Here is a 20,184-nt window from a genome sequence, read left to right as displayed (position 1 = left end):
AATCTTATGATTAATCCAGATTAATACTATTGGAGGGAGTTTATGTCATGAAATTACATACAGTAAATGTATGATTTTACTCCAAAACTGAGACATTACCTGTACAGAACCACACTCATCAATCTTATCTGACACCTGCTCCACTGCGGGGGATGTAAATGGCGCCTGCTTGGCGGAAAAAGAGAGAGTACCACTCACTGAGTCACATTACTAATTTAAAACACAAAACCTTGAAGATTGTGCAGTATATTTACATGAAGTACGATCTGAAACAGTAGATTACAGCGTCTATTATCCACCACAGCATGAAGCACATTAGAGCAGCAGTAACACACAGTCTGCAGGAGTCACTATCAACACTTCATTTGGCAAGACAGATGACTTCACTGGGAGCTTCTCAGGTTCACAGCGGCACTTACACAATTAAGGCTGACTAAGAAGACAGACATTTTGAAAGAAACACAAACTATGAGGACAAAAAAGCCAAACTATCAGGACTAGGATTCTCTTGTTTAATCCACTTACGGTTGAACTCCCTGCGGCTGACATGAGGCCTCCAGGGTCGGTTTCGTATCCAGTTCAGGCGTCGAGGCAGCTCCATGACGCCAAGCTGGTGCCGGTGTGTGACGGCCACTCAACCATCAAAGAGCAGCTCCCCGGTGATTCTGCCCATCCCCAGGATGGGTGCTCCCTGCAGGGCATGAGAGGTGCCAGTTACCACCCTGAGCAGCCTGGACCTTTTAAAGCTAATAATTCACCTTGCCTGCAGCTCGTCCTGTACTCTGTGAGAGAGAGCGGTTATAGTAGCTGTTGTGGTGCTCAGCTGCATTTCCCTTCCACTGCTTTATCTTTTATGCATGAGTCAGTGGAACCCAACTCCCTCAGTCCTGGGGAGGAACAGAGGCAGGACTCTCCCCAGGAACGAGCACCTATCGACGGGCAGCATCTGAAGCGAAGAGTGCACACCCTGCTGAAATGTGATGCCTCTGCAGCGAGCCCCCGGGGAGGCAAGGTGGATGGATGGACAGGAGGTGGGGCCTAGTCAGCCACCTGAGGAGGCTGGAAGGAAGACGGTCAGTCAATGACGCCAAGACATGGACAGTGTGTCTGTGTGGACATAAAAAAATAGGTTGCTTTGCCGAGCCACAAGTCTACGACTAGTTACATTTAGAGTGCTAATTTTGAGTTTGAATACAGCGTTGCAGATAAAATGTATAACTTGTTACCTGGTCAAATATTTGTGTTTTAAGGCCTTTAGCTCCTCTCTCTCTGGCTCCATCAGTCACTCAATCCAAGTGGGTGATTTTAAAATACAACTACCCCTTTCTGTGAACACACGCGAGTCACAGCAGTCCAGTGATGAAGAGCTCAAGTGTGGCCAAAGGGAGCGTGGAACAACTGAGGAACTTTCTAGTTGTTCAATGTTTTTACACAGAAATAATTAAAGTCAAAGAAAAGGTCTAAAATTGATCTAAATTAAAGAAAAAGCATGTGCTGTATAATTAGCAATCTAGATAAAGCCTCAGTCATTCCAAAGCCACTGGAGGGTTTCTACCCTGCTGATTTAATGAGCGTATGCATTATTATTATCTGACCTCTCACCATATTTCAGCAATCTGAAGGACCTTTGCATCATCCAGAGTTAAACTATCTCTCTTTCCCCACCAGAGGGCTCAAGATAATGAACTTTTCTCTGGGCTTCAGTGATATATCAAATAATTTATAAGGATAAAAAATACTGTGATATCAAGACTCAATGTCCTAACAGAAGGCAGTTTTTCTATCAATTTATATCAAAGTGAATGAGATAAGGAGGGAGACAGGGTGAGAAGAATATTTACTGCCCTTTTTGAATTTGATTAGATAACCATCAGTCACACTAAAGGGTCTCAGCATTAAGAATAAGTGTCTGAGTGTGTATTAATAAACTCTGTATGCACAGCTGCCACTGCAGGAGAGGGTAACATAATTAAAGTGTTCCACCAGCCTGTAGTAGCTTGTATTTTCTCACCAGCTCATAACACATCGAATCACTTGAGGTTTTGAGTCAAACTATCAAACCAAGTATCTTGTTTTTCCCCATTTGTTCAGGCAGCAGAAGTTTGGAGAAGGGCCAACTCGAGCACTGTACTTTTCTGAAGATGTGTAAATGGTCAATGAAGGTTGCTGTTAAAAAACAGTCAGCCAACATATCTGCAATATCTGTTAAATTTGTTAGAAGTCTCAAAAATCCCATATTGGTTGGGCTTTTCATAAACCTCACCTCAAAGTGCTAGGCATGATTGTACTGTGTAACCATAGTGACACATTTTTGAATCTTGAAAATATTTGACAACTGGTTAGCCATACATCTACAGTAACGTATCACTAAACTGCGATATGACAGGATTTAATTCATTACTGTAACAAGACTATGACCTCTAGTGGTCCAGAGGTTCCAGATATCCATGTTTCCAGTTCAAGTAGAGGACAAAGGATAAGAACAGTCAAAGTCACTGAAACACACATTCTGTACTTGTCTTTATTCAAATAAAACACAGCCCCTTCCTATCTCAGTCTGAGCAAACACGTCCTTCACTGAAAGGCATGTCTTGCCATTTGGTTTATCTATGTCAAATACATAATAAATAAAAACAGTCAACAAAGCAAGCACTTAAGACACAACTCCACAAATACACAAAACACAACTTTGTCAAACACAGCCCAACCAGAGAACACACATTCAGTATTTGGTACCCATCGAAATACATCAAATATACTGCAACATTCAAGTCCTGTGATTTCTGAGTATATATGTTCATAACATGACAATATATGGAAATACATTGAAAATAGTCTGTGTCTACTGCAGATATATTTGTTGGTTTTATTTCTCGACAACACACACGAAACTGACCAGTTTGGTTTACATGACACTGGCCTCCGAGAAAGCAACATTGAACTAAACATATCTGTGTGCTTCTGTTGGCTGGTGTTGTTGGAAGTGTTGGAGTCAAGACATTAACTGACCTTCACTACAACATCTGAAGCTGTTTGACCACCTGAAAAACATTTGGCAAACCCTACAGCAAGGTGTCAATATGATTGTGCTCAAGACACTAAACACTAGAGCTAAATTACAATATCAAAAATAGACATGGCCTTATGTAGACCACACTCACAGAAGGCACATAGAGTTCATCAGGACTACAGTACAAACACCAAAGTTCTACTAGTTTCTACCGGTTTCTTGAACACGTTACAGCTATGATGTTCTCACTTGAAAGACACTTTGCTACAGGCTCACTGCACTCTGAGCACAAAGATGGTTCAACTATCAGCCTGTTTAAGACCTTTGGCTATGCATGGTGAATAAATGGTCCAAGTTGGTGCTATATCCACAAGGCAACATTACATTAAATATCCTATTTGTGATACAAACTCTTAAGACAAGAGAGGATAAAAAGGGAAAGACCATAAATATCAGCAACAACGTGTGCACATCAGCATGGTTGATCCTGAGGTTTGTTTCTACATAGACCCCATTCAAAAGACAAACATTAGCCAGAGGAGTCTGGCAGGTACATTTGCTTAATCCAGAAACAATCACGAGTTTACATTTTTAAAACCTTTTTGACACCCATAACACCTGTCAAACAAAAACATGCAAATTGTAGATGGACTCTTGAATGACACTTGGGAAAATCTTGTAGCTTGTCCCTGGAAGTTAATATTAGCTACCACTAGGAGGCACCAGACGTCAAATATAGCCCTGAAGATGCATTCAAAGGATTTAGATGAGACAAAGAAAACATTTCACATATATAACAGAAGTGGATCAAAAGCAGGATGCACATAGTGATGGATTTATGATCATATTCAGTCAACTTATGCTTACCCGAACTGCAAGAAATAACAGCACTTTTTAAAATAATCTATTCCTCTTTCTGAACTAATTAGAAAAAAAACCCAACATCTGCACTAGTCCATTTGGTCCTTCAGTTCATAAATAGATCAGAATAAAGCTCTTCTACAACCGAAGTAGATGTGCAACAAAACAGGGAATGCAAGTGGCATGTGCAAAGTTACTGCAGTTTACAGAGGTCTGTCAAGAAGTTCAAAGATAATGTAATAATAATCACAACTGTTAATACAATTGTAAGTACCACAAACACTGGCCAATTACCTATCTGAAGTCATACAAACCATCACCTTGACACAGAAGAAGTAGGGATGGGAATTGAGAATCGGTTTCAAATGATTCGATCCATTGTAATTACATGCCTCTCCTTTAATCAATGCCCGCATGTTTTTCTGACAGTGTTACAATGCAAAACTTTAACCTTCATACTTATGTCTCTACGCTGCTGAAAAACTTTTAAAAAGTAGTCATGGCGGAGGGATAAACGACACAAAGTGTGGCTTCATTTAACATGTAATGTCTGTAAAACCATTTCAGCAAGGGTGGACCAACAATATGCTGTAACATCATTCTATGCAACATGGGATTAAACTCCAGGAAAGTCATGTATTTGACACAGCTTCCTTGGTTTTCTTGCATAAAGATCATATTCTCCACCTTTCTCCACTCCAAAGATTACAAAACAGCTGCATTCAAGCTGAAAACCTGTGTTCTTTTTTCTTAACCACACAGAAAACTAATCAGAAATCGATAAAGAAGTGATAAGCAGAATGGATAATGGCATTATAATAAATAAAATCTTATCAATTCCCATCCCTAACAAACAGTGGGAGGGTCTTGATATCTACAACCTTCTGCATTTAACCCAGTGGTGTGGACCCTTCCCACTGGCTTGCATGACAAAAATGAGGGGTTGCATGTAATCAGACTTTAAAACGTTTCTTTTTTTGAATAAATGTTTTTTGTTTGGGGACTACTGAGGCATTTTATGATCTTAAGGACCCTTATAATGTTCAAATAAGAAAGAAAATAACCATTTAGTTGACTTTGCCAACATCCTGTCACATTTATAACATGTAATGAGGTGGTCACATAAGTCATTTTAAAAGGGTAACAGGGTTTGAACCATCCAGGCTCATGTTTTAGACATAATATAAGAGATGTGATGTAACATGTAAGGTGTTAACATTTTCAAATCCACCTGTGTATTTTCTGTGACAGCCTTCTGTTTGTAAATCTCCTCAGACTTCTTTGCTGAATCAATACCTTCTAGATCAGGTTTCCATTTGTCGCAGTGTCACCCTAAGGCTTACGGTCAGCTTATATGTGTGCGAGTTGCAGTGTTTGGGCACATGCGTGGAGGGAATTGCACAGCCAACACGGCATTGTGTAACAGCATGTGAATGTGCTCAAGTTCCACTGAGTTAATCTGTACAGTGCTGTTTGTTGGAGGGTCATCACGTACACAATTCATTCAGGGCAAAATCCTTCTCCTTAATACATATGGCTCGTGTGCTCAGAGAAGGAGGAGGTGTGTTGAGCTCACCTCGTCAGTTTCTTCACATCCTTCTTTAAATCAGTCAAGCTATATTAATCTAATTCCTGATTGTCTGCAGCTTTTAGCTTCCTTTGTGTCCTTTCTTCCTCTTCCATCCCTCCATACAGCAGTCCACACAAGGCCTCATCATTCGATCTTCTCTGGGTCTATATTGTCCAGGTCGATATCAGGCGAGGCCACACAGCACATGCACAGTTTTTGGGTGATTAGAGAGATCTTATCTGCAGTGGAGGGAAAAAAAGGAAAAAAATCAACATGAAATCATCTTTGAACCTACAGTAGACCATAACAATATAGCCTGAAGCATTACTAGTTCAAACATTACAGCATAAAAAATTAATAGGAAGGAGGGTTTATTCTTTAACTGCAGTTTCTATATTTGCTCTACAGAACCATTTACAGTATGTGGGCTTAATATTACACTGTACTTTGAGACACTAATCTCAATCACTCTTCAGCTCTTAACACTAAGACACTAAGTTTCTACATGTGCCACTGGTATCTGATCTACATGCAACTTACAGTAAGACTAGTAAGCTACTTTAACAGGTTATCCATAATAACAGAAAACAACTACATTCATTCACAGGAACATTTTACAGCCTACATTCCAGGACTTTGAATGTTATTAATCAGCCAAACTAATACATGAGTCGACACTGGCCTGTTGTAGATGTACCTCTGATGGTGTATCCGTCTATAAGTACTATAAGTACCACGATATTGCAGCACAGAAATGCCAAATTAAGTTTAAGGTAATTTGGAGACACTTCACAGTTCAGCCACAGGCGAGCATTGATAAGATCATTTTTCAACTGTGAAATCTCGTGCTCAGTGTTTACCTTGGTCAGAACTCTTTAAAAAAGGCAAGGATCTGGATCAAAAGTGTTTGTCTACATTATGTGCTCATGTTATTACTACTGTCCCATATCAGGCTAGCAACTGTTTGTGTATTTGTACTGCAAGTAGCAACCGTCGCAGTTCAGGGGTCACGGTTTGGTGCACGCAGAATAAATAGTATGTACTGTAGACTGACAGAGGACTTTGGGTGTGTGTTGCTTTCGGGAATTTGAATGCTGCCTTCAAGCAACATTAAGGTGCAAAAGCAGAATGGGATGAAAACATTTCTAAATTTCCAATTTGCATTTACAATGATATATGGCCAAGTTGGAAGGAACTGTCACACTCCTCCTGATGCACACATATGATTTAATATTATTCTATTTTTTTTCATTGCGTAAGATATACTTTTCAGTTTTATAGCCTGTTGCCTTTTGGGAAAGTATGTGTTCACTGTTCACACAGTGAAGTGCTAGAAATGTTTAGTTTATAAGTATATATATATATAGGTTTACAAAATTTGCCAGTGGACAAAATGCTACCTTAGTCCCCAGGATTTTGTCTGACTTAGACACTTGCACTAATGTGTTCAAAATAAATTAAAAGAAACGTTTCCTTAAGCCTCCCCTCCCCCCAGCTGCATCGAACCGTGTCTTCTAAACCGGTATGAATGGAACCGAGACACTGTAAAATATATGTAGCTTTGTAATCGCTAAAATTTCAGTCCACCTTATTATTCAAGCTTTTAATTCAATGTTGCTTTGCTAAAAATGTATGAAGTTTTTTAAGTTGAAATAGGAGTTGCAAATTTTCAACACAAATCCCAACAAACTTAAGCCTTCATTAAAGCTATTAAAAGTCGACCTCTGAACCTTATGTCAGCTGCTTGGTGGATTAACCTGCCATGTTTTCTCATAATTGGTATACGGGGTTATGTAATATTAAAGGTAATTCTAGCAAAAGCAAATATTGTTTCTAGAATGAGGTTCTTCCAAAGCAAACATGACCACAGGCACGATAGCATCAGTTGCAGTTTCTTACCGATCATTTTTCCGAGGAAGGCTGGCCTGGAGCTTGCCGGCAAGTGGATGCAAATGAAGTAGACTGGTACACCGGACAACGCCACAGCTATTCCCACTAGAGAGTTGATGGTGTCGCTGTAGAGGGGAACCACTACCAGGAATATGCTGCACAGGCAGTAGACGATCGGGAAGAACAAAGACAGCTGCAGGGAGGGTAGAGAGAACAGGCAGGAGAAACATAAGAACAAGATCAGAAAAAAGAGCAATGGAGGTAGCCATAGGTTGGGGAGAAGAAAAATAAAAAGATTAAGACAATGACATTAACAAATATTGGTTTCAACCATATGCCTATGATGATTTAATGTAGCCCTTATTGTCGTTCTATTGCTCAGCCAGTATGCAGTGCAGTCACTTGTATGGTTGCTAAGATAATTAAATAAACTGAGATCAGATTCAAAGCATCATGGCCCTTTAACATAGTCATAACTCAGCCATTGCTGAGGGTGGTCAGGCCAGCAATGGAGGCACTATTGATGGGTAAACAAATGTAAATAAATTTATGGATAGCATGTTTTCTAACATTAAAATTTTAAGAGATGCCATGATTTGAGATTTTTATATCACGATTATAACCACGCTTATAGAAATCAAAAGTTTTCACAATTATTATTGAGGGCATTAATGACACTATGTAAATAAGCTTTATCTGTGTCAAAAGGACAGAGAAAGAAAATTGAGATGCCTATAGCAGAAATCATTTTAAAATATTTCTAATAAAGCTATTGAACTAAAATGCATCAACAATATAGGGCTGGATCCTAAGATTCAACAACTGGGATATTCTGTGTTTGGCAAGTATTGGGTTTCAAGTTTGGAATTTCTTTTCCCCTCTCATCACTGTAGCAAAACAGAGTGCCATTAAAACGAAAGAGGGGCTGCAGTGCAGTGATCCATGTCAGCTCAACTCACACACACACACACACACACACACACACACACACACACACCTTGCATCATCCAGTGACTTTTACCAGCAGTGAAGGCCAAAATTGGATAACCATCTTTTAGAAAAACTCACTGGTCGTTTTGTAGTTATCCAAATGCTCCCACACTGACAGTTCAGTCTTACATCCGCCAAAAAGCAGAGTTTTGCTGTGAAAAGGTCAGGGATACCTCACTCACAAAAACAAACCGGCATACACACACATACAGGTGTTACAGGCACAAGAAAGGATGTTACTCCACATACAAACATGTCTCATGAGATTTTTCCACATGCATGCAGGAAACAGGACACCATAGATATTAGAGCTACATAAATCTGTGATGTTATGAAACAGTTATGGCAATCCGGTTAAGCCTGTTATCCCTAGTCCTAAAATGACACCGTTGGGGTGGCCCCATTTACCCAGCACACAGAATCAAACAGGATGGAAGCAGGGCGAAGACACACCCTATTATATTTTTCCAGGTGTCTAGTGCTTCTTCGGCTGGAAGGCTAGATGCATAGCTTCTTAACTATTTCATTTAAACATCATATATTTTTTTAGGACTACTGTGTTTGTTGAAACTTCCACTAGGGCGAGTCTTTTGTACTTGTCTTTTTAAAGAACGGATTGTAGTGATTCAGTACACTGAAAAGAACTGGTGTTCCCACCACTAGACCCACCTCTACACATAATGCACAACAATGAAGAGTTGTGAAAACTATAAATATTTCTGATGAGATATTTTTTTTCCTTGCTATGGTTACCGCCGACCTTATTTCACGTCTCTGCATGTTTCACATCACACTCATGTAGGGAAACTAATGTGCCTTGAAGCCAGAGGCATAATAATGTTCAAAACAGGCATGTCAGCATTCATGCTGCATCACTCTTTTTACCTTCACAGGTCGGTGCAGATCAGGAGCTTTGACACGAAGGTAGATCTGGCTGGCTATTGATAAGCCGATGAACAACCAGTAATTAAAGCTGAAGTAGTTGATCAACTGGAAAACGTCAGGCACGGACAGGTAAAACAGAGACATGCCACCCTGAAAACAGAAGATCAAAAAACCATTAAGTTCAGTAACAAGCACACATAAGGGACAGAGGGATCCAAATGTGAAAACAACAAAGTTCAGCTTCATTTCAATCAATCAATGTGATACTGACATTGAAAAGCAGGGCAGGAATTGGAGTGTAACGCTTTATGTGGATCATGCACAGCATATTAGGTAGTTGACCTTCTCTGGAACCAACAAAAAACAACCTGCAGGAGAAAAAAAAAAGTGAAAATGCATCACTGCGTTTGCTCATTTCTTTTCTTTGCTGACATTTTTGACAGGATTTTGTAGAATAGTGTAAAGCTGCATTAAGATATGCTTGCATTTACAGACCTGGAGGCAGCAATAATGGAGGAGTTAAGGCCTCCATAGCAGGAAATGGCCACAGAGAGTGGGATCAGCCATCGACCCCAGCCCAGCACCTCGTCTGCAAATGTCTGAGGAGAAATTCAACAAAGGTCCTTAGTGCTCACATGAATTTATTGATAGGATTAGTGGCCCTCAACGTTAAAACACAGAGTGATATATAAATCTGTGATACACAACTCTAAGTTTATGCTTGGTAATAATGTGGGTATGTAGAAGTTAACTCCTAATAAGGAGGTGCTTTAAAGTACCTGTGTCAAACAGGTTTTATTTCAAATTTTAGGTGCTGAGGTGTATAATATAAGCAGACCACTATGCCCAAAAAGTGCAACATTTAGAATGGTCAATGCTGGAACATCTGTAACCCATTAAAATGAATACAAATATGATCAAATACCAGCACAAGTCTTCCTGGTCCAATGAACTAATCACATCATCATCTTCCCCATGTTCCTGTGTGGGGCGCTAACCTCTTTAGCTAAATGAGGTTCCTGCCATCATCTGGACTCCTAGAGTCACAGATAACCAACGGGGAGCGTACCGAACCAGACACTGGTGCCAGCGGCTGCCAGCCAGACTCAAAGAGATGACAGCAGAAGACAGGAAGGGAAGATCAAAACCTGTCGCCTCTATGAGGCTGAGCAGATGCTGTCAATTTGGTCAAGTCCTGTGATGTACTAATAGACTGACCGTGTGCATACTAATGTCTACACATAAACTCTGTGGGATCCATTTACTGCTCATTTACAGCTTCTTTAGGACGCAAGGAGAATTTGCTAAAATCGTGCTGAAGCCCTCATCTTAGGATACTCACCACAGCAACAGCTTCACTGTTGAGCACTGCATCTGCATCCATAACGACATAGTAAGCTATGTTGGTCAAGATGTAGATCACAGTCACTATGGGCATGGAAATAGCGATGGACAAAGGCAGATTCCTGAAAATGATAAAAGTGTTTTTTATTAACCTAACAGATCTCAGTTGTATCTAAAATTACTGATCAGCGTTGAGAAAAATAAGTGTTACAACACACACACACACAGTGCTAAAAGCTTCATGGAGAGAATCTACAATTTCTTATTGTATTTCTAGCTGTGACGCATGTCGTTTTTTTAGGGGTGTTTCTCCAAATCCAAGATTCAATTCAACTTGATTTTAGTTTTACATTTTTGTCAGCACTGAAGGCTTTGCTCTTGTTGTTGTATCAAGTGTCATATAACTGCCATGTTTTTTGGAATGTACCACACTAATGTCATGTGGCTAAAATTTCTGATTTATCAGATCCTGCTTGGGATTTTGATCATTGAAAGACCATTTTCATCGATTTTCAATTCAGAATTGAAATTGTGACACCTCTAGTGTCTACTGGGTAAATCGAGGACCTGATAATGACTCGTGGCATTTCCAAGTAAGATCACTTAGTTTTAAGTCAGATTGACGCAATACTAGATTTGCAAAGGGTAAAGTTGTAGTTAAGTAAAAAGACTGCCATCGGGGATGTAAATCAATAAACTTTATTGCAAACTATTTCTGGAAAAAAAAAAAAAAAAAAAAAAAGACCTCTCGTACCTCTCTGGGTTTTTGATCTCCTCTGTGATGAAGTTGAGTGTGTCCCAGCCAGAGTAGGAATAGAGTGCTGAATAGAGGGCCAGGGCCATGTCACCAGGGTTCAGTTTGGAGCCTTTGAAGGAGTCCTCAAAGTTCTGATCAAAACCTACAACAACACAGTGTTTGTTACACAAGTGTTGATGTTCTTTTATCACCCAAGGCAAAGTATTTTAAAAGTGTTCAATCCAGCTCATGACTCATGTTATTTCAATACTCCAATAACTATGTTGGCTTGCATTTTATGCATGCATACTTTATATACAAAAATTATATATTTTCAGTTAAGAGCTTATTGATGCAATTTATGTATCTTGCATTCAAATCACATTAAATACAGATAGCAGTTGGAGTGAACTGGTCCAATGTCAGAAGTTGACCTCAATATAGCAATATGTATTGATAATGGCTGACTCACTCTTCAACCATGTACAGGACCCTGATTCAATGTAACAGGTTTACTCTCAGATAGTGCAGTAGTGCTTCATCCTTCAATTTTCAGCAAACTAAGAGCCATACCTTGTCCCAGCTTAACCATGCCAGTAATGATGATCACGATGAGAGCTAGGACCTTGGCTACGGTGGAGATGACCTGAAGAATGGCACCCCATTTCACTTTCATACAGTTCACACATGTCAGCAGACCTGATGGGGAGAAAGAAGAAGAGTATACTAACTTGTGAGCTCAAGCAGAGAGGGGTAGAGAGGGGATATACATTTATTGCAAGAACTTCTGAGAAAATGTTTCTTTTTTTCCCTGCAACATTAAATTGAATTAATTTCTATGATAAACTCAATCAAAAGAAGACCATGAATATTTGTGTATAAGGGGGTGGGAGCCATTAGTTAATAGAAAAAAAAAAACTGTTTTGCATGGTTGATATCCAATAAAGCACAAACTCTACTCATCCAAAAAGCTGAAGCTGGAACTTAAGGACCCACAGTCACATACCTTAGACTTAGTAGATCATAGCTAAACAAAACCAAGAGGTTTGATATTGAGCAGCTGTATTTACATTGCAATTACTCTTCTTTATCTAGAAGCATTACAAAGATTTAGGGTTTCCATTCACAAAGCACAGTAGATTAAGGCAGAGTTAAGGAGGAAATCAACAGGTATTATGTGTAGTTACATACATATCCCTTGAACTTGAAACAAAGACTAAATTAGGCAGCTAAATTTGGATATATCCCCAAAGGTAGCCAGATAAAAGTGTGTCATCTGATTAAACACAGCAGGCTTAACAGGTTTAACATAATTTACTGGTTGTGCTGCTTACAATACAAAGACCTACTTACAAAGAGCATTTTAACACGTTTTCTATAAATACATGCCGCTGATTAACTGTCAGACTCGCAAACTTCAACAGTTTGCAACTGACTTAAGAAGAGTCGCATAGGGCCTTAATATGAACTAACACATCGTTAACGCAACAGTATCTGAACCACACTTGACAGTGACATGACAGCCAACAGTGCAATGAAACAGTAGTACTGCATCCGATTGGTGGTCTTTTAAAAAGCTGTTGGTTAAGAATATAATTGAGGATCAGTATTTGTTAATGCCAGGGATTGAAAGAGGCCATCGTAATTCTGGTCAAACATTCCTACAACAACAGCTCCACAGTGAAAACTCCTCTACTATGGATACTGTACACATGCCTATATCACATTGGTGTCACACATACACACACAAAGCCTCACCCAGGTTATGAGTGTCCTTTTACCAGTAATGCACACATACACAACAGGTTAAGTACAGCGTATAGGTGTGTTTAGCAGAGGGAGAGCCTTACATATGATGACAGCAGCGATGAGGCGAACGGCGACATAGGGGGCTGGACAGGTGGCGTAGAAGGGCTGGACCAGGTAGTTGGAGAAGGTTAGTGCGATCACCGCCTGACAAGCTGGCTCAACTATCAACAACGACGTCCAGAGCCTACAGAATTGATAAGTCATCATTATGAAGCACAAACATAACTTTGTGTGTGAATATCAGATTTTATACATCTTTAACACTGAAAAGAATTATTTCCCCCAGTTTCAATTTCAGAACTGCACATGCTTGAATCTTAATAATTTCTGATATTACTGAACTGCCCACACTAATGCCATAAGGACTTAACAGTTTTCATGAAAGAAAATATCTTAATATAGCAAAGAACATACAGGTGCATCTCAATAAATTAGAATATCATTGAAAAGTGCATTTCCTGTAGTTCAAGTCAAATAGCACCAACCAAGTATTAAGTGCATATGGATGGACATACTTTTCAGAGGCCAACATTTCCATATTAAACATACTTTTTTTCCAAATTGATCTTTTGTAATATTACATTTTTTAGAGACTCTGAATTTTAGGTCTGCATTAAATGTAAACCATAATCATTATAATTAGAAGAAATTAAATAAATTAAGACATAAAATGTTTCATTCTATGTGTAATGGATCTATAAAATGTGTTATTTCCATTTTTTAAATTGAATTACTGAGATAAATAAACTCTTCCATCATATTCTAATCTATTGCGATGCACCTGTAGGTGTAATGTGTGAGGCCACTGTTTAAATCATTACTTGTTTAATGGATGAGATGCAGTGAGGATGAGGCAGACCAAGAAGGGAGATTGAACACTAGCTGGAGGAAGCCACATATACTATACTATAGTATGCTTGAGCTTTTGCAATACAAGTAGAGGATATATATATGCAAAATATTGTGATAACTCATACAAGTAAGTCTGCATGATGCGAGGAAAATTAGTGATTATTTTGTTGAATATCACATTAACAAGATTACTTGTGATAAATAAGCAAATAGAAGAGTAACAAATGGAACAATAAAAACAACTACATACCGAATAAAAGCCAAGAAACCTCCAAAGGCCTCCAGGATGTAGGCATAGGAGGCTCCAGATTTTCGGATGGTGGTACCAAGCTCGGCATAGCATAGTGCTCCAAAAACAGAAAATATTCCTCCAATGGCCCAAACTACAAGCGACAGGCCAAATGAGCCTGTGTACATAAGAACCCCCTGCAGGACAACAAATGAGAGCAGAGAATAATTAACATGTGCTATATATACAGGAAACCGTCCCCTGACAAAGAGAAGAAACACAGAAGGATTTACATTCACTTTAGGTTTACTGACCTTAGGTGAGACGAAGATACCAGAGCCTATCATATTTCCCACAATGAGACAGACACCATGGAGGAGGGAAATCTCCTGCTTCAGCCGCACACCGCTGCCCTGAGACGCTGAGTCTGCCTCAGCAACCATTGTGACGGATTTACAGCCTTCAGCCTCAACTGAGAGGAGGTAGCAGGGAGTGATAAAGAGGACAGACTGATTCCTGGCAGCACCAGAAAATGAGACGAGGCGAAAGAACAGAACAATAAAATATTGAACAAAATGAAAAGAGGGGTGTAGACCAAGAGAAAGGGAGGTAGGAGTGTCACTGGGAGGCTGAGACTAAGCCTGCTTCAGACAGCCATTGTTGAATCTGAGGAGTAATTCTCCACTGGGATAATCTGTAAGAAAAACAAGAAAGCACAATGTCACTGAAATGCTTTACACATTTCAGTAGTTTTGTGGAGAGGAAACAAAGACAGAGCAGGTGATCCTGATTTAGTGCGACATTGGTATTTATGTACCCCATGTGGTCTAATGAACACTTAGGGGCCAATAAGGTTACTGCTAATGACTAAATGAAGAAGCAATGAAGCAGAAGATTAACTGGAAGTAAACCGTTGGTATTTTTCACGGTGTAAATTAAAATGTATAGGGCACAGCTTCAAATATTACCATAAACCGTTTTTATTAAAAAATATATTGCTTCTGTAAGCCTGTAAAGAGCTTGCGGTGATGGTCCGTTGGCAGAGGTTTTCTAGTTATTTTAACGGGTTCAACAGCTTACAAAGTTTGTGTTTTTTGCAACAAACGTTACATCTGATTATCATTTTTATGTGATTCACATCTGAATACATTATCTTAATAATGACATTCGATCACAGACCTTTGTATTTATACCTGTTATCAAGCATTCTTGGACATGAGTGATTTTGTTGTTTTTCTTTGCTGAGGATTGGGTTGCCTGTTGCTCTGTAGCAAGCTTCCTCTTCCCTTTCTGAGACAGCAGGAAGGGTTAGGTGACAACTTGTCAGGCAAGTTTGTTTTAAGAATGGGGCCAAACCACACAGACGGAACTAAACTATGCGAAGATCCAATCTCAAATGCTACCAAGGTCATCTGGTCTGCTTGCAGGTTTGAACGTGTGTTAAATATGCATACATATTTTCCATGAGAGTATACACCCTCATATTCTTACCACCACCCGTGCTCTTTTGATGTTTGAAACACAAACATGGAAACATCACACTGACTAAACGTAACCACCAAAACCCCAGTGAATAGGAAAAGAACTAAGATCTAAAATACTGCCTGACAGAAACATGGCTTTCAAGCAGTTTTACAAACTCTGATAATCATAATGTACACAAGCTTTTGGTTCCAAATCAATGTTTTATATTTGGTACAATAAATGAGATGAGACCACACTGTAGATTAACAGGCATTGTTGCTTCTAAAATGTTCTGTTAAAGTCCCAAACATCATGGAGGTGTACAGATATCTCTGGTTGGCTGCTATCAGAGTGGAAGGTTTATACTGCATGGCAGGTTTCTAAAAATCAATATACTACAGTGACATTTAAAGGATTTCTTATGGTTGAGTTGGCCATGTGCTTGACTCTAACATCAAACAGCCATTTCACATCAAAACCAATCTGACTAAAGTTAAGGAGTGGGGTTGTAATAGCTCACTCCACCCTTGAGCAACCTCAAACTGCTCAGTGTGCTGTGCTGCAGCAACCCATCATTCTGACATCTCTCTACATTTGATGCATGTGCTGATGTAAATCAAGAAAAATAACAATGAAAAATGCATTTGCAAAAATAAGCTTTACAATGTCATTGGTAGCCTTGAATCTCTGTGTCAACCCTCTGCAAGAAACCTTGGGGTTATTCTGGACTCTGACTTCAAGTTTACCAAACGGATAAGCTCCACAGTCAAAACTAGCTTCTTCCAGCTACGGCTACTGTCTAAAGTAAAGGCTTTTCTCCCCACGAATGACTTTGAGTGAGTCATCCATACATGCATCACATCACGCCTAGACTACTGTAACTCTTTGTTTGTTGGTCTTGACCGGTCAGCAGTGTGCCGCCTACAGGTTGTCCAAATGCAGCCGCCCGCCTGCTGACTGGAAAGAAACGGCGTGATCACATCACCCCCATCCTTGCATCTTTGCACTGGCTACCTGTACATTTAGGATCCAGTTTAAGGTTTTATTAATTGTTTTTAAGTGCTTAAATGGTCTTATTTATCAGAGCTTTTAAAACCCCACAGTACTTCCAGAGCACTTAGGTCGTCTAACCAGCTGCTCCTGGTTGTACCGCGCATAGATATATATATATATAAACATAAACACAGCCTTTCTTATATATATCTATGGTACCGCGGTCCAGACTCTGTACTCGTGGCGGCCCCAAAGCTGTGGAACAGCCTACCTCTCCAGGTCAGAGCACTTTCAAATTATTAAAAACCTATTTATTCTCCTTGGTGTTCAGTCCCAGCTAGGCAAGAATCCTTGGCTTTCTTTTACTTTTTTACCCTTTTACTTGTCTTTTTTTATCTCCAACTCTGTTTTGGATTGAGTTTTTATTACTATTTTATGATTTTACTGTTTTTAGTATTTTATTGTTTTCATTGTTTTTATTTATACCTATTTGTGTATGATTTTATTCTATTTTAATAACTGTACAGCACTTTGGTCAACTGAGGTCGTTTTTGAATGTGCTCTATAAATAAACTTTGACTTGACTCCTATATTCTATGTATTTATTGATTAACAAGAAATTATGCAATATTTTGGTTTACATCAAGTTATGAAATTACTTTTATGGAGATAGATTTGGGCCATATTACCTAGTCTCACAAGATTGGCACCTATTAACAAACTTAAAGGGGATTAGATGACATTATTGATCATAGAATGACACAAGTGTCCAACTTTTAGTCATTAAATGACACACAAGCATATTATATTAATCAAATGACAAAACTGAATCTAGTTTTCTAACTTAGCTGTGTACTCATATTTGCTAAGACTTGATTTTTTTTTCTCTAACGTGTTTGCCAAACATTAGAAAAAACATGGTTGTATTATCTCTCTGGGGCAAGCGCCATGTGTCCCATTACTTGGCCAATGAAATTACGATAGCATCTGGCGTGCATGCTTGAGCCAATATGGCTTCTGCAGTTAAGTGCCCCTGTTCATAAGCTCAAAAAGAAGACATGTCTGTAGAGGGAGTCATCATATCCTCCATTCACAACTACAGTTTGCTGTTATTTTCCCTTGTGTTCATCAGAAAAGGGATACATTTATTAAACGAACTGTCGCCGAATTATTGAACTTTGCGGTTAACGTTACAGCTACTTACACATAAAGGAAACCGCTTCCTGTCAAGAGTCAGACACAAGTTTGCACACTGAGCTACATGCTGGATGGGGATCTATGAAAAACGTGCGCACGGACTACTTTGCGGTCACGCATGTGACTTAAAATGTTAACGTCTACAAACGTCTAATGACATCACTATGGTTCACAGCAACATAATTACGTGCTGCTGTTCTTCCATCCGAGCACGCGGCTTGCTGTTAATGATTAGCGCCGGGTGTATTGATAGCCCCTTAGCACTGGCCTGATACATACCCAGAGAGGACAATGAGGAGCAATTAAACTCTTTCACTACGATCACATTAACTCCTTAGCTAACACCAGTATCCATCTAAACAGTATCAGTCTTAAAGTCGCTGTGCGGCAGCTCTGTAATGTGACATAAAGCTAACAAAGCTAATTGAGTTACCGAACTGATTGAACATGCTTGATGCTGTGGATGCTAACGTCAGTATGAACTAACATTATGTGATGTTAGCAACGTTACGTTACACGCCAGGTACTAGCTTAAAACGGGATTAAAAAGTGGAGGAATAACTGAACCCCACACATGAAATGTAAGATAAACGAGTTACCTTCCCGTATTTTATCCAATGGAGCAAGCAGAAACTCATGTGCCGTGTTTGAGATCTGAAGCACCAACTTTAGCTCGTTAGTTTAGTCAGGCAGTCAACATCTGCAGCTAGCTCCTCCTCCTCATCATCATCATCATCATCATCATCAACCGCCAAAGGATGGCTGACACCAACCACTGACAGATAACTACACAACCAGTAGAAAACACGAATTATCATCAAATACTTTATATTTAAGCGATGACGCCAATCAGGAGGCTTCTCTTATCACTCAATGGACCGCAACCGACACACACACACACACACATACATACCAGCAGGTCAGCGCATTGATCTTTACATAATTATGTGCGCAGTGATGCGGTCACGCAGGTGTGCCACTGTGAGTTGGCAACGGTTAATATTTAATCTGTAGCGGAAATCTCTCCTGAAAACACATTATATTAGTGATATATTAGTGAGGCCGGCTCTACGCTGGGGCAAGAGGGGACCGAGCCCCCTTCAATAAATGTCTTGCCCCCTCAAATTTTAGAAGTTGAGAAAGCACATTTTAATATACTCACAAAATTAATATACATTACAATTTGACAAAATTATCTGCAGTAGCGGGAAAATCCGCCGAAAAAGGGACACCCCATACACGATTGTTGGTTGGAATCTGGATGAAGGGTGTTTTATTTTTATTTTATTCATTTATTTTATTTTTATTTTTCAGTTTCCCCCCTGAGGGATTGCCCACCTTATTGTGGTCAGGGGGTTTGCGTGCCTCAGTGACCTTAAGAGCTAAACCAGCAGGAGCCTAGTCTTCAGGTGGGACACCTGGACAGGTCTGAAGGTAGAGGCCTGACAATGTGTAATCTACTTCTCCAGGTTGGGGTTGGACACATAGACCCCTTTCAATGAAGAAAGCATCGTTACTATAAGCACAGAAAAAAGTGCTGGAGCATGATGTGTCCACATGATGCCCCCTTCACATTTCCAACTGCCCCCTCATATGCCTGCCTAGAACCGGCCCTGATTAGAAGAACATTTTCTCAAGCCGTTTTTGCCATGTGCTTATACAGCTTGTGTTCTTCTGCACTTTATTTTAATCATGTTTATCTTTAATTTTTAAAGCCTGGTGTTACATTTGGTGGCCTTTTGGAAAGCAATTTATGTTTCTAGAAGCTTATTTAAATGTGCCCGTTCACCACAAAAGTGCCATCTTGGATGTTTCAACTGTAGAGAAAATTTGATTAAGTGCCCTCTAGGGTACCCTTCCAATAGAGAAAATGTGATAAAGTGCTCCCTTGGGTGCCCTTAAATGAAGAAAATATGATAAAGTGTAATCTAGGGTGCCCTTCTAGTAGAGAAAACATAACAAATGTCTCTATAGATTAAAGAAAACTTGATGAAGTGTCCTCTACGATTAAGTTTTGAGGTACGTCATGCTCCTACTCCACTACATTTTGAAGCCAACATTGTCGCCTTTCATCCACTACATTGGTTTCACAACATTAGTTACTTGTAACTTTGTAGTTTAAGTTTAACAATACAAACATATAATTGAACTAATAAATCATGATGTATAATCGAGGATCAGGCTACCTTATTAATAATAGGCCTACTTTAGTGATGCAAAATTAATGCATCAGTAATTATAATCCCCTGAAATTGCATATATTTTTATGAACCAGGCCATTTAAGCATATGTGCAATTTTAGTTTTGTTTCTTATTTCGATGCTTCGACCTTTGTTCTTTTACTTAAGTGAGGT

The 20,184-nt window shown here is 39.4% G+C and overlaps 1 protein-coding gene across 4 annotated transcripts; it reads right to left on the bottom strand.

Annotated features, from left to right (window-relative positions):
• Positions 1-2,503: 2,503 nt before the first annotated feature.
• Positions 2,504-18,760, bottom strand: si:dkeyp-120h9.1 (Y+L amino acid transporter 2-like). 4 transcript variants are annotated; one of them, XM_059349305.1, is made up of 12 exons: positions 18,744-18,760; positions 14,491-14,870; positions 14,198-14,373; positions 13,137-13,279; positions 11,860-11,985; positions 11,305-11,449; positions 10,549-10,672; positions 9,702-9,805; positions 9,478-9,574; positions 9,207-9,356; positions 7,341-7,524; positions 2,504-5,680 (listed from the first exon to the last, which is right to left on the bottom strand). In XM_059349305.1, exons 2-12 carry the CDS (start codon positions 14,617-14,619, stop codon positions 5,586-5,588), a joined length of 1,473 nt encoding a protein of 490 aa, XP_059205288.1. In that variant the 5' UTR covers positions 14,620-14,870; positions 18,744-18,760; the 3' UTR covers positions 2,504-5,585. The 4 variants fall into 4 exon arrangements, with proteins under 4 accessions (XP_059205288.1, XP_059205286.1, XP_059205287.1 ...); XM_059349303.1 differs by lacking the exon at positions 18,744-18,760 and adding an exon at positions 18,430-18,700; XM_059349304.1 differs by lacking the exon at positions 18,744-18,760 and adding an exon at positions 17,838-17,985.
• Positions 18,761-20,184: the final 1,424 nt, after the last annotated feature.

The sequence above is a fragment of the Centropristis striata genome, chromosome 14 (assembly GCF_030273125.1).
Source record: "Centropristis striata isolate RG_2023a ecotype Rhode Island chromosome 14, C.striata_1.0, whole genome shotgun sequence".
Taxonomy (NCBI): Eukaryota; Metazoa; Chordata; class Actinopteri; order Perciformes; family Serranidae; genus Centropristis; species Centropristis striata.
Note: the sequence above shows the minus strand (reverse complement) of the source record. Positions and strands in the feature narration are given on the sequence as shown.